The sequence below is a fragment of the Phyllobates terribilis genome, unplaced genomic scaffold (assembly GCF_046119375.1).
Source record: "Phyllobates terribilis strain yellow unplaced genomic scaffold, ASM4611937v1 Scaffold_11__3_contigs__length_659146591, whole genome shotgun sequence".
NCBI classification, from domain to species: Eukaryota; Metazoa; Chordata; class Amphibia; order Anura; family Dendrobatidae; genus Phyllobates; species Phyllobates terribilis.
This window is the reverse complement of record NW_027362771.1, coordinates 410,298,229-410,314,241: the sequence shown is the minus strand read 5'-3', so window position 1 is coordinate 410,314,241 and position 16,013 is coordinate 410,298,229. Positions and strand designations below refer to the sequence as shown.

The window sequence follows — 16,013 nt, the reverse complement described above, 5'->3', positions numbered from 1 at the left end:
TTGGTGGAAAATAAGTATTTGGTCAATTACAAAAGTTCATCTCAATACTTTGTTATATATCGTTTGTTGGCAATGACAGAGGTCAAACGGTTTCTGTAAGTCTTCAAAAGGTTGGCACACACTGTTGCTGGTATGTTGGCCCATTCCTCCATGCAGTGATGTTTTGCGGCTGTCGCTGGCCAACACAGACTTTCAACTCCCTCCAAAGGTTTTCTATAGGGTTTAGATCTGGATACTGGCTAGGCCAGTCCAGGACCTTGAAATGCTTCTTACGAAGCCACTCCTTCGTTGCCCTGGCAGTGTGCTTTGGATCATTGTCATGCTGAATGACCCAGCCAAGTTTCATCTTCAATGCCCTTGCTGATGGAAGGAGGTTTGCACTCAAAATCTCATGATACATGGCCCCATTCATTCTTTCATGTACATGGATCAGTCGTCCTGGTTCCTTGGCAGAGAAACAGCCCCAAAGCATGATGTTGCCACCCCCATGCTTCACAGCAGGTATGGTGTTCTTTGGATGCAACTCAGCATTCTTTCTCCTCCAAACACGCCGACTTGTGTTTCTACCAAACAGTTCTACTTTGGTTTCATCTGACCATATGACATTCTCCCAATACTCTTCTGAATCATCCAAGTGCTCTCTAGCAAACTTCAGACAGGCCCAGACATGTAATGGCTTAAGCAGGGGGACACGTCTGGCAGTGCAGGATCTGAGTCCCTGGCGGCGTAGTGTGCTACTGATGGTAGCCTGTGTAACATTGGTCCCAGCTCTCTGCAGGTCATTCACTAAGTCCCTCTGTGTGGTTATGGGATTTTTGCTCACCGTTTTTGAGATCATTTTGACCCTACGGGGTGAGATCTTGTGTGGAGCCCCAGATTGAGGGAGATTATCAGTGGTCTTGAATGTCTTCCATTTTCTAATTATTGCTCCCACAATTGATTTCTTCACACCAAGCTGCTTGCCTCTTGCAGATTCAGTCTTCCCAGCCTGGTGCAGGGCTACAATTTTGTTTCTGGTGTCCTTCGACAGCTCTGTGGTCTTCACCATAGTGGAGTTTGGAGTGTGACTGTGTGAGGTTGTGGACAGGCATCTTTTATACTGATAACAAGTTCAAACAGGTGCCAGTACTACAAGTAATGAGTGGAGGACAGAGGAGCCTCTTAAAGAAGAAGTTATAGGTCTGTGAGAGCCAGAAATCTTGCTTGTTTGTAATTGACCAAATACTTATTTTCCACCAAAATTTAAAAAAAATTCTTTCCAAATCAGACAATGTGATTTTCAGGATTTGTTTTCTCATTTTGTCTCTCATAGTTGAGGTCTACCTATGATGTCAATTACAGGCCTCTCTCATCTTTTTTAGTGGGAGAACTTGCACAATTGGTGGCTGACTAAATACTTTTTTCCCACTGCATTACTAGAAATAGACATGAGGAGCTGTATCTTAGTAATGTTATAGATATTTTCTGCATCAGATTTTTTTGGTGGCAAAAATCCCCATTGTTTTAGGAGAGTAAGGCTATGTTCACACGTTGTATTTTGTCAGCGTTTTTTTTTCATGCGTTTTTTAATGCAAATTTTTATCTGCGTTTTACAGTGCCAGCATAGTCTATGAGATTTCAGAAATCTCATGCACACACCTTGCTTTTTTTGTCCTCAGTATGTTTTGCAAAATGCAGTATGTCACTTCTTTCAGCGGTTTTCCCCATTGAAAGCAATGGGTAGTGGAAAAAAAACACTGGAAAAAGGCAGGTATCGATTTTTGATATGTTTTTGGTGCCAAAACCTGAGGAAGTTGAATTAAATTATTATTTTTTTTACACTAAACTTTTTCAGCATACACAAGAGATAAATGTACCATGACAAAACCGTTGTAAAAAACGCACCAAAAATACAGTAAAAAAAAGCAGCAATGACTCAGGAAAACCTGCTTTTTTGAGGCAGATTCTTCACTGCCAAGAGAGCAGGTTTTGTTACAGAATCAAAATGCAGCAAAAAAGCAACATGTGAACATAGCCTTACAGTCAATATGCTGGGAGCTTACTATTATACCTGTGTATGGGGATACAACAACATACTTCTTCCTGATAATTCAGGAAGAGGTTAATGAGTCTCCTCCAGAGAAATAACAAATGAATGTGGGTGCAACCATAGCCTTTTGAAGCTGTTTTTCCGACAGCTTTCACAGGTCCTAGATGTAGTGATTTTCTGAAAAGATCATAATCTATACTTAGTGTGCGGTAATTATTACATACTAGATGGTGGCCCGATTCTAAGGCATCGGGTATTCTAGAATATGTATGCGGCCGACGGGGCACAATCAGCAGAGCGTTGTTTAAATTTGGTGCCAAAATTGCTGATTGGTCGTGGACGGCAACTTCGACCAATCAGCAAAACGGTGTTTAAATTTGGCGGCAATATCGGTGATTGGTCGCGGGTGGCGGCCGCGACCAATCAGCAAACTGTGTTAGTGCGGACCGGAGAGCTTGTTTAAATTTGGCGCTAAAATCGCTGATTAGTCGCGACCATGAGCAATCAGCAAAACGGTGTTTAAATTTGGAGCCAATATCGCTGATTGGTCGGGACCGGCGGTCCCGACCAATCAGCAGAGCGGGGTTTAAATTTGGCGCCAATAATGCTGATTGGTTGCGGCCGGCGACCGCGACCAATCAGCAGAGCGGTCGCGACCAATCAGCAGAGCGGTCGCGGCTGGCGGCCGCGACCAATCAGCAGAGCGTTGTTTAAATTTAGCGCCAATCTCGCTGATTGGTCGCAGTATCGGTTGGGATACTTGTGCTGCCAGCAGCGGGGAGATGAGCGGCTAGCGCTGCTCATCTCCCCGCTGCATCCCCGCTGACCTCCGTCCGGCAGATGAGCCACTAATGGCCACCATCTTTTTCTCAAATCCTGCGTCGCTGATTGGCCGCGGCCGGACCAATCAGCGACGCGGGATTTCCTGGACAGACAGACAGACAGAAAGACAGACAGACCGGATAAGACGATTATATATATAGATATCTTATTTCATTTTATAACAAGAACATACTGATGGTTCGTAGTACTAAAAATTATTCATATTGTTTCAAATGGTCATTTAGCTTGTATTACAATTCATTAAGCAGATTTGTCAACAGAGTTTACAACACTAACTGTATATATTATAAAATAGATAATTTAGACCTGATGACACTCATGTACTTACTTTGAAAACCCTTCTCAAAGTCATCGGATTTCACACTGCAAACTGCATACATTATGAAATAGATCTTTTAGAACCGATGATACTGGTATATTTACTTTGAAACCCCTTGTCAAAACAGATGTAACTTTGGGTCCAGCAAGAAAGTAGAAGAACTCATAAAACCAGTTTTATATTGCTATTTTGTCACGGATTTTCAAAGAAAAGTACACCTCCCTCACCAGGACTATAAGATCCAGTTAATAAAGTATGCAGCTTTTATTGTTATTCTGAAACAGTCCACTTAAATGATCTGAAATATATAGGTTATTTCAATTTAATCACTATTGCTGTATGGCTCATAATGGTGGTCCAGAGTCTCTCTATTTAAAGACGAACTAATGTCCTAATACAGCATGTGGGTGGACTGCTTTCTTAATAATAATAATCTTTTTGTTTATATAGCGCCAACATATTACACAGCTCTTTACAATTCAGACAATTTACAGACGTCATCACTGTCTGCATTAGGGCTCACAATCTAGATTCCCTATCAGTATGTCTTTGGAGTGTGGGAGGAAACCGGAGAACCCGGAGGAAACCCACGCAAACACTGGGAGAACATACAAACTCCTTGCAGATGTTGTTCTTGGTGGGATTTGAACCTAGGACCCCAGTGATGCAAAGCAATAGTGCTAACCACTGAGCTACTGTGCAAATAACCCTTTAATATAATCCTACTTGTATTTAGGTTTAAAGGCCCAATAATTTCTTTTCAAACATGTTAACGGGAACTATAACTCAAGGGAGACAGGAATGAAAACCACAGATGTCACTTCTAGGGACCACGGCAAACCGTCCAGAAAAGTGAAGACTATGTGGCCAACTATCACCTATATCTGGAGAATTTTGAATCATCTGATATATTATATGGGTATTGTATATTGTTATCCTCAGACACAAAAATTACAAGTTTTAATGCACATTTATTTATTATGTACCTTCAAATCTCCTGAAATATTTGCCCCTGCAAGAATTCCTGTAGCTGCTGGGAAGAAAATAGCAAAGACAGAGAAAAAACCTTCGTCACCCCTGAAGTCTGGACCAAAATTTTCTGCAAATATCGAAGCTAAAAAAAAAAAAAGGAGTTGATGTTCATTCACTTGCACCTTGGAGAATAAAGATAGCGATCAGTAGAGTGCAGACAGGAGAGTGAAGTATACCTTAAATTTCCGATATTTTCACAAATAAAAGCAAGTCATATTGAACAAATTTTACCACAATCATGAAGTACAATATGTCAAGAGAAAACATACTCAGAGTCACTGTGGTCCATTGAAGCGTTCTGGAGTTATTACCAAATAAAGTGAAAGTGGTCAGAATTGTAAAATTTGGCCTGGTAATGACGGTGAAAACTGGCTTGGGAGGTGAAGGGGTTAGTATACTCATGTACCGCTGCTCTCTCCAGTGTCTAGCGGCGTTCTTCTCTGTTTCTCTGTTACGTCACCACAATTCTGACTAGTCGGCTCACTCTATGCTCTATGCATGAGCTGGAAGTCTATTTTACAATGAAAGCCTATGGAGAGTTATTCTGATGCTCCATAGGCTTTCATTGTAAAAGAGACTTCTGAATCACGCAGAGCACGGCGTGACCAGGTCAGTCTGCAGAGCGGTGGCGTCACAAAGACACAGAGGAGAACGGAGTGGGATCTCAGAGAGCGGCGATAGGTGAGTATATTACTACATTCACACTACATTACATGCATATATACACACATTTACTGCATAAAAAAACTTAGTGGGAGGGATTTTTTTAAAGTCTAAGGAAGATTCCAGGTGTAAGAATTTGGATTGTCAATCTTAGTAGTATTCTACTATTGGGAAGTTATGTCAACTCCTACACCCTACATCAATGTATAGCACGATACCCAACAGGCTCAACTCTTGAATACTTCACCTTGATAATTAAAGAATCCTCTTGATCTTTTCTCCTCTGTGGTTGGAATAACAGTCCCGATAAAGAAGTTGGCAATGGCGATAAGCAGTATAACCAGCAGCACAATTTGGGCCTTAATAAAAAAAGACGTCATTGTGTGAGGTGATATCCAACGTACATCAATAAGGTGGTTGTTGTTTAATAATATTACTACGGTGATCTGGCACATGAATTCTAGGCAGAATTAATTTTTCTACCATTTACCTTGGCAAATATATTCAACTTATTGCACTTAGCTTCAAACTATCGCAATAAATAAGAGAATGATACATTGTAATAATAAAAATACATTAAGTGTACACCTTTCATGTAATTAATTTTATTATTTTTACCCCTTTATATGTACAATACATTTGACTCCTTCCTAACATGTACTGTAAATGTTTATGCAGGTGTATTTAGCAGGAACCATTACAAACCACATGTACTGTGTGCCAACTGTGTTATACAGCTTGCATATACAGTGTGCTGATGGGTTGCCATGCCAGCTGAGCCGACTTAACCTTGGTGCAATGTCCATCCGGAGCCTACTGAACCTTGGTACAACTGCCAGCTGGAACCTACTGAACCTTGGTACAACTGCCAGCTAGAGACTACTGAACCTTGGTACAACTGCCAGCTAGAGACTACTGAACCTTGGTACAACTGCCAGCTAGAGACTACTGAACCTTGGTATAACTGCCAGCCGAAACCCACTGAACCTTGATACAACTGCCAGCCGGAGCCTACTGAATCTTGATACAACTGCCAACTGGAGCCTATTGAACCTGGGTACAACTGCCAGCTGAAGCCTACTGAACCTGGGTACAACTGCCAGCTGAAGCCTACTGAGCCTTGATACAACTGCCAGCCGAAGCCTACTGAACCTGGGTACAACTGCCAGCTGAAGCCTACTGAGCCTTGATACAACTGCCAGCCAAAGCCTACTGAACCTTGGTACAATGGCCAGCTGGAGCCTACTGAACCTTAGTGCAACTGCCAGCTGGAGCCTACTGAACCTTGGTACAACGGCCAGCTGGAGCCTACTGAACCTTGGTACAACGGCCAGCTGGAGCCTACTGAACCTTGGTACAACTGCCAGCCAGAGCCTACTGAACCTTGGTACAACTGTCAGCCGGAGCCTACTGAACCTTGGTACAACTGCCAGCCGGAGCCTACTGAACCTTGGTACAACAGCCAGAGTCTACTGAACCTTGGTACAACTATGAAGCCAAGTCACAGGATAAGCTCCAAGCTTCAATTTCTAAAGAATTAAGTGCTAAAAAAAAGTTTTAAAAAATATTTTAAAAATAAAGATTTAATTACCCTCTTTTTAAGCAATTCTTTCAAAAAGAGTTTTAAAAAAAACATTATTTTTTTCTTTAAACCGTATTTGGGATCAGAACATCTGCAAAAGTCTGATGTATGGAAATATAAAACTATTTGATAAATACTATAAAGAGAAAAAATAGTAACCCCCAAATTTAAGTTTCTTTTTTAGCTATGCAATGATGTGATTCATCTTCTAATTAACTACACAGGTTTCATTAAAGTCTGATGAACACAGTTTTCTGTACATATTTAGTCCTCAAACACATTCCATTTACAGTAGAGCTTCTCAATCTCGTTATACTGGGACTTTACAAGTGAAAGTATAGTGCCCACAGGTGATCAACTTTAATGCCAAAACTAATTATGTCTCTCCATTTATGTATCTATCTATCTATCTATCTATCTATCTATCTATCTATCTATCTATCTATCTATCCATCTTGATCTATCTGTTATGTATATACTGGCACCAATAATGTGATGTACTGTATTTATGGAATACTTACATGAATGATATTGCAAAATTGAGAAGTTCATTTAAGGGATAACTCTAGAGGACAAAAGAGTCACACTCTGATGGTCTATTTTAGGTAATTAAGCAACTACAGTAGTAAAGTTGAGTTTTATGATCCATTATTAGCTAATTCCTAAGTAAAACAATCATGATCCAAAGTTCACATTACAAAATGTCCCCTGAGATGACTTTCAATAGTGTATCTCAACAATTATAATGAATTTTAACCTGCATGCCCCTCTCACTTTATGATGTGGTCAATCATTTCACAGTCAAAGAGAGAGCAACAAGCTGATAAGAAGGCAATCATTGTCATAATTACGGCTATCAGCTAGACACTATTTATATGTCTAGGGCATATCAATGAGAATAATTCTTTGACACATATATTACTAATATAACATGTTAGGACAAAGCATTCTGAGCTTTCTGCAGAAATGAAGATTTGCTTGGAATAAAACATTGAATTCAATTTTTCAAACTTTTCAGCAGATCCATGATCTGAAGTATCACCATTAACATTGTATCACAGTGTTTTGCTTTATTAAAGTAAATCTCTTCTCACTGCCTTGTATCTTACCTTTGCTTCCCATTCCATGCCAGCTACAGAAATTCCTAGCAGAATGATTACTGTTATTGTCCCCACAATCCTGATATCATTTACTTCATCCACCATGATTGCATTATTGTCCTATCGGGAAAGAAGTCAACTGTTTAATAAATGTAATCCAAGTCTTGGTATTGACACGTACACAGCGGCCAGCCGTCATTCTCCTCCCAGGGGGTGAAGGTGCGCTCTCATCATGAATATACTGGACTCATAAACTATGTGCACAATGTATTTTGTAATATTTTGTAATATTTCTTATCAAGCAGAACAATATTATCTCTGCTGTTTAGACTAAAAGGTCCTGTCTCTATAATATGTTGCCCTTTAAATAGGGCATCATATATTTATGCCAGATAACTTTAACCCCTTTGTGACATATTCAAGCAGAGCCCGCATATTTTCAGGCAGATGATGGCTGATTTATTAAGCCATCATTTGCCTCTAACTGCCGCTGGTGAAACGGAGCTCTGCTTGCGGCTGTTAACATGTTAAATGCCACTGACAGAAGCATTTAACACACACCAGCGAGGGAGGGCATCATTCCATGCACATATCTGCGCGCCCGTGACGTGATTGCGTGGCGCCGATGAGTTTCAATGACAGCTGGGTGTCTGCTGAGGACCCATGCCTGTCATGTCCTCCTGTGAAAGCCATCGTTTAGCTGATGAACTGCTATGTATAGCACAAGTGATGAGACAATTGTAGCTTTAAGTTCCCTATGGGGACTAACAAATACAGTGAAAAGTGAGAAAAATATGAAAAAAATACAAAAGTTTAAATCTTCCCCACTTTTGCCCCATTAAAAATAAAACAATGAGAAAAAATACACATATTTGGAATTGCCACATTCAGAAAAGTCCAATCTATCAAAATATAAAATAAATTAATCTGATCAGTAAACGGAGTAATGACAAAAAAAATCGAAATGCCAGAGTTACGCTTTTTTGGCTGCCACAACATTGCAATAAGATGCAATAAGAGGCGATCAAAACATCGTATCTACCCCAAAATAGTATCAATAAAAAACGTTATCTCAGGGCGCAAAAAATAAGCCCTCACACAACCCTATATCCCGAAAATTGAAAACGTTACGGGTCATGGCGTTATGGCAACAAAAGCAAAATTTATTTTTTACTAATTTCTGAATTTTTTTTCACCACTTAAATAAAAAACTATACATCTATAGTGTCTGCATAATCATACTGACCTGGTCAGTTTTACCGCATAGTGAACATGGTCAATAAAATATTTAAAAAACAAAATTGTGGAATTGCACTTTTTTTGCAATTTCAACTCATTTGGCCTTTCTTTCCCGCTTTCTGGTGTATCACATGATAATATCAATGATGTAATTCAAAAGTACAATTCATCCAGCAAAAACAAGCCCTCATACCATTATGAGGACGAAAAAATAAAAAAAGTGATGGCTCTTGGAAGAAGTGGAAGAAAAAACAGAAAAACAAAACTGCAAAATAGCCCCATCATGAAGGGGTTAAAGGAGTTGCTCGCCTTTGGGGACAATATTTTTTTACATTAAATGCATGTAATTTGGATTGAAATAATTTTTACAATTTCGTTTCATTAAAAATTTGCCTTCGATAGCCTCTGTGTTGCCCTGTCAAATGCTGGCTATTGATTGGGTTAGCTAAGAAGCCCACTATCATGGTTTAGCCATGGCCCCAATATCAGTATTTGGTCAGTATTCGGTCAGTATTTTTTCTCAGGAGTGGGAGCCAAAACCAGGTGAGGAACAATCAGAGAAAAGGTGTAATAGAAACAAGTCACCAATTCTGCATTTATCACCCACTCCTGGTTTTGGCTCCCACTCCTGAGGAAAAAAACTGACTGAATACTGACCAAATACTGATAGTGGGGCCGTGACTTTTGACAGATAGTTTGTAACTCTTTAATCCGTCTTTTTCTGAGCTCCTCTCAGCTGATTTATGGCCATACACTACATCAAAGTTGAAACAAAGAGGATGTATAAGCCAAACAGTGTAACATTTTTTACAAAATCCAATTGCAAAATAATTTTTAGCCCTAAATAAATGCATTTAATTAAAAACGAAAATAAAAAAAAATAACCAAAAAATGCCCCAAAAGTGAGCAAACCCCTCATGCCAATAAGGCTTTTAGGTAAAGTTGAAGAATATATCACACATGTAGCCAATGTGCTAAGTAATCATCTAAAGAAAATCTGCATATCTGCTTTTATCAAGTAGAGCGAGTGGAGGCACGCTCTATCAACGGTTTGGTTGTTGCATATAATTAACGGGCATTGGTCTGAATTTTGTAATATAATATATTTTATTGACAAGTATATTGCACTTTTATCATTTTGAAAATAGCAGCAGTCTGTTATTGTGTTTGATGTCAAGGAGGGCGAGAACGTGGAACATCTATTGGCAAAAGCTGGAAGAAAATGATCAAAAATACCATACTAAAGCAATATACTACTATTGTTTATTGCCACCAAGAATCATTAACCGTGAAAGTAATTCCAGCTAAGGTGAAATACTTAGAAGATATTTTCCAGGTCTCATATTATTCACCTTTAGAAGATCCACAACAGTTTCTGAGAAACCAACCACGTACATAGCAACAGCAACAGCATTGGCAAAAGCAAAGATAAGTCCAATAGATCCACCAAATTCTGGTCCGAGGCTTCTTGAGATGAGATAGTATGCTCCACCTAAAAGAGGCAGTAGCTTAGTTTAGCACATGGATACATTTCAGTTTGTAATTTGGCATCACTCAAATTGTCAAGTTTCATGAACAGACCTTACCCTACAAAAAAGCAGAAAAGAGAAGCCGTGTGGGCATTTGTCCTCCCGTTCTCCTTGCCAAGCTTCCCTTACGTCAGTGAGAGAACATGCCAGGAAATGACTAGTCTACGCTTATACAGGAGTTAGGGATTAAAATGGTTCATGTTATGTTTTTTTTTTATTCTGTTAAACATTTAAACCATATGATATGTAGATATGAGCAAACTATATGTCTGTTCATGGAACTTGAGAATTTAAGGAACCAATGGTATCTCAATTTGCATGAAGCAAGTATCTCTTATTTCAATAGATTTGGTATTGCTGCCAATGGACAGTAACTAATTACCAATAGAGTAACTGGAACATTATGTGATTATACTGAGATTACAGAAAGGAAATTTTTCTATGTATTATTGTAGTGATGTACGCACTTACCCTTTTTTCACTATTTATATTTTCTTGGTCATTGTGGAATTTGTTGAAGAATTATTTCCTAGTTAATTATTGCATTGATTTTTATTATAATTAAACAAACAAAATTATTTTGGTTATGGGGGTGATATACAATTTAATAGATATCATAAAAAATATATAGTAAAGAACTACTTTTTTGTCCTTACTTTTTTTCCATACACAAAGCTCAGTGTGGTTTATTTGGAAATAATTCTTCAACATGACTAAAGTTTGGCAAATTAATAGGGTATTTCCATCTTATAAAGTGATGGGATACAACCAGGATATGAAATCACTTTATTATCAATGGGATTTCAACATCTGGGACCCTCAACAATCATAAAAATAAGGGGACAGAGTACTGATATGGTGACTCAGATGGGGAAACAGCACTGGTTTTATTCTCAGGATCATAAACTGATGACATATCCTAGCGATGGGAAAAACCCTTTAATAGAGCAAATAAATAGATATTTTAAATGTGAATAGACTCACTTACACTTACCTCGTACTGGAAATACAACATGAACCCACCAAGCAGCCATCCAACCAACCAACATAACTGGGTCATGTGTACATTACCAACGTGTCTATGTTAAACCTACAGTAAGGTTATCTTGGAGGCCAGATGGACAGATTTCATTGCTCCTCTCAACATAGTTTCAGTTGTGTATATAGTCGGGAAGGATCCACTGATGATCGGCTTACTTTCTTACCTTAACGTTCTCCCATTATCAAAGCAAAAGCTATGTATAATATTGGTAATTCTGCATTCTTACAATTAAAGGGAGTCACCAAGCACAGCATCTTTTAGGGCACATAATCCTGATAAAAAATTGCACCTTTGGTGTCCAAATCTGTTGCTGTGTTTGCCAGAAATTGTTCTTTATTGAACTATGCTAATGTGGCGCTCGGGGCACCATTGGCATGGCTGAGCAGCTCAGTGCACCTTCCAACCTACTTTTTTTTTCATTTATCTGTCCTTCCTTCTTCCTTGATTGACAGATCTGACTTTACAGGAGCCAGAAGATAGCGGAGAAAGATAGAAAACAGGAAGTGACCGGCACTGAACTGTTCGGCCACGCCAAAACTGCACCTAGCACCTAGCACCTCAGTAGCATATTTGAATAAAGGACAATGCTGCACAATGATGTTTAATCCATAATTATTGATGTCACTGGAAAAGAAGCCCCTGCAGTGAGAGAATATGCTGTTACTATGAACAAAACTCACAGCACTGCAAGAAAGGCGCAACAGATGGCACAAGAGAACAGTGGCAAGGTACTGATAAATAATTGATAGGGTATCTATATTGGTGGCACAAGAGAACAGTGGCAAGGTACTGATAAATAGGGTATCTATATTGGTGGCACAAGAGAACCGTGGCAAGGTACTGATAAATAATTGATAGGGTATCTATATTGGTGGCACAAGAGAACAGTGGCAAGGTACTGATAAATAATTGATAGGGTATCTATATTGGTAAGTTTGTGATCTTCCATTTATAGAAGCAATAAAAAAAGTATTTGTATCCCTAGAAAAACAACAAAAAATACTATTAACCAATTCAAGACCAGGCCACTGGAGGTGTGTATAGGTGTTATTTAACTGTGGGGAAACAGAGATTCAGAAGGGGTTGTCCGAGTAAAGGACCACTTAAAATATAAAATTTGTTTGCGTTTTCATAACAATTATTTTTATTTATTGGATACTTTTCTGTTAGCAACAGCGATTTGGATTGACAGCAGCTTTTTTATTTTTTTCCTGCTTTTTATTTATGTATTTATTTATGTATTTATTTTTCATTTATTTCACATATTGTGAAAGACCTTTGGGGAGCAGCTCAACATTTAAATACATTTTTTGATCTGATTCCCCCTGTAACTGGGGCTGATACCTAAATCTGAGTTAGGCTTGTAGTTTAATAACAACATAAAACAATTTCCCAACAATAGCTATAAAAATGAAGGAAAATCCAGCACCGAAAAATTCTGAAAATTAAAAAAAATTGTTTATTAAGTCAGGTGAGGATAAAAATAACACACAGAACATGAAATAACATGAATGAAAAAAGAGGGGAGGAAAAAGGGAGGGGGACAAACCTTAGCGTTTCGGACAAGCATTAACTTTTTGTTATTTCATGTTCTTTGTGTGTTATTTTTATCCTCACAAGACTTAATAAACATTTTTTACTTTTATAATTTTTAGGTGCTGGATTTTCCATCATTTTTCTGGTTCCACAGCTGGGTATCAGGCTCAGCGTTTTTTCTTTGCTTCGACGGTAATATTCCGCAATTTAACATCTACAATGGTGAGCTGATATTTTCTCGCTCTCTATTTGAATAGCTATAAAAGCAGGTTATGTAAAATAAAAGAATACTAAATCCTTTCTTTTTGACTTCCCCAATCATAGGAACAACTGACTAGACATACCATAAGCCAACAAAGGTATGTAAGTGTTCTGATAGTTTAGGCCAAATCACTGTCTAGATTATGAATAGATTTTGCTTTACATTGTCAAAGTATCAATAATGAATGTCTGCAGACATAATAAAAATGTATGCTCTTTTTCTACAGTATTGAAAATACTTACCTCCTCTGACAATGCCATTGGTGCATATTGCGGACATAGAAAGACCTGTCAGCGTGGTTACCACCACACTGAGACCAATGATAACAAATCCAAGACCTGGAAACAGCAAAAAGAAATGATGTTCACCTGCATCCAACACAAGCTTTAAGTATTGGAGATCCCTGGAATACTGGTGCAGGGAAGACAAGGTTCTCCTGAAATGCACTAGGATTAAAGTCACTTACCGTACTAGTGTCCAACTGGGGTAAATTTACTAAAGTAATCTAGTGCTGCAGCATTGTCAATATAGATATTAATCATAAAATTGATTATAAATCCAATCATCATTTGAGTTATGTTTTATTTCTTAAGTTGCCCCTACACATAGAGGTAGAGTGCCCGGTACCTATAAAAGCAGTAGGAATTCATGGTAAAACTATACTTTGTTTTGCCATACAGAACTTGGTGAATCTATCCCAATATTAAGAGACCACCAGTCTATAATATCCAGAGGGCCCACCAATGTATGATAGTCACATCTGGACCTAACAAGAAGAAAGTTACTTACATGTAAGAGACTGCACTTCCAAGTCCATAAAAAACGCTTAATACTTTTATTACTTCCCAAGCAAGATTGAGTCAGGCAGAAATGTTTCAAAACAATTGAAGAAGCACTCAAATGAATACTTTTCTTCATTAAATGTGTGTATATGCATGTAATGCAGTGTGAGTGTATTAATATACTCATCTATCATCGCTTTCTCTAGGATCCAGCGTCGTTCTGCTCCTCTTCTCAGTGACGTCACAGCTCTGCAGACTGTCTGGGTCACAAGTGGCTTTTACAATGTAAGCCTATGGAGCATCAGAACAGGTCTCCGTATACTTACTTCGTAAAAGAAACTTCCAGCTCACGCATAGAGCATAGAACGAGAGGGCTAGTCTGAACAGTGGTGACGTCACTGAGAAGAGGAGAAGAACGGCGCTGGATCCTGGAGAATGCAGCGGTAGGTAAGAATATTATTCACACTACACAATATGCACATATACACACATTTAATGAAAAAAAAATATTCATGGGTGTGTTTATTTAAACCGTAACAGGTCCTGATCCAGGTACATGATACAGAAATGGCCTACATAGTGGAGGATTAGTATTGTGACAAACAAATATTAAAGATCAGACTATAAAATGGATTATGCAGTTTCAATAATAAAATGCATCAAAAAACAGATGTGAACTTGTGGGAAAGATTGTCCTATCCATTAAAAGAAAGGAAGAGGTTCTCGTGCAAAATAACAGGGCTGTCACCGACTACTCATCATGGCATCACTGTATGGGGGCAGCATCTCATGCATATCATCATATGAATGGATTCATCTGACTTGTACGTCCTTGGGTGAGTTTAGTTGTTTTAAACATTTGAACCAGACTAAATCTAAATAATAATAACGTAAGACTTCGAAGAGAGGAAAGGCGACACGTTCTGTTCCATAAAAATGTGTTTTATTGCAAAATCATTAAAAAATGGATGCAGGAGAATGAAGGTCCAAGAGACGGATGATTGCTGTTTCGCACACAATGGTGCTTCAACAGGTCCAAACACTGTGTTTAGACCCGTTGAAGCACCATTGTTTGCAAAACGGCCATTGTCCGTCTCTTGCACCTGCATTTTCCTGCATCCATTTTTTAATGGTTTTGCAACAAAATGCGTTTTTATGGGACTGAGAGTGCTGCCTTTCCTCTCTTTGAAGTCTTACCAAAATCTTACATTTGGTGAAGCACCTGGAGTTCCCATATAATCGCGAGGTGTGAGCCGTTATCCTTTCAAGTTGTGTGAGTTATGAATGGTGTAGTTTTTTTTTCTCTTTTTTTGCAAATAATAATAACGTATTGATAATTTTGTTTTGTTTGGACTTGGATATTTGCTCTCTTACAGTATAGGTATATAACCTTCTGGTTGTGGTGTTGCAGTACGGCACACTATAACTATGTATAAGAGTGGCCAAACTAAACATCTTTAGCACTGAAAATTAGTTCTCTATCAAAAGGGCTGCTTTATAGAAGTAATACTGACCAGGTATACAAGTATTTTGGAAATCAGAAACTAAAAGAGCACTCTAATAACCATACCCTAAGCATGAAAGTTCTTAAAGAGGACCAGTCACCAGGTTAAAAATGGCCAGTCTTTGCTCTTGTTTTTTTTAATAATCTGGTTTTTAAATATGGGCCTTTTTACTTGCTGTTCATTTTTATAGTAATACCAAGGATAATAATAAAAAGGGTAATAATGCAGAGCAGCCTAAAGACATGCCCCAAGAGAATCCTGTGAGCCACACCTTCTTGGAAAGACTATAGAAATTCGCACTAAATAAAATAGCCCGTATCTCTGGAACCGTACGGCAGATTAAAAATAAAAAAAGAATATTCAGGGGAGCAGCGGGAATAAAATAAGAGAAAAAGGCCAATTCTAACCTGGTGACAGGCCCCTTTTAATTATATCACATGCAACTAGGACAGAAAGATGCATAAGTGGACAGGATTTGTATAATGCAAATAAATAATGTGTTTATTTCGGCCTTTTGCTAATCAAATGGATAGAAATGGGCACAATTATA

The 16,013-nt window shown here is 38.4% G+C and overlaps 1 protein-coding gene across 3 annotated transcripts in view; it reads right to left on the bottom strand.

Moving 5' to 3' along the window:
- SLC12A1 (solute carrier family 12 member 1) overlaps positions 1-16,013 on the bottom strand; it is a 183,997-nt gene that overhangs the window by 135,317 nt on the left and 32,667 nt on the right. For 2 of the 3 annotated variants that reach the window (XM_073653066.1, XM_073653068.1), the window contains 5 exons: positions 13,419-13,514; positions 10,160-10,299; positions 7,578-7,688; positions 5,134-5,245; positions 4,178-4,305 (listed from right to left, as the gene is read on the bottom strand). In XM_073653066.1, the coding sequence (XP_073509167.1) occupies positions 4,178-4,305; positions 5,134-5,245; positions 7,578-7,688; positions 10,160-10,299; positions 13,419-13,514 (587 nt within the window). The remainder of the gene's footprint in view (positions 1-4,177; positions 4,306-5,133; positions 5,246-7,577; positions 7,689-10,159; positions 10,300-13,418; positions 13,515-16,013) is intronic. The other variant, XM_073653067.1, reaches the window with a different exon arrangement.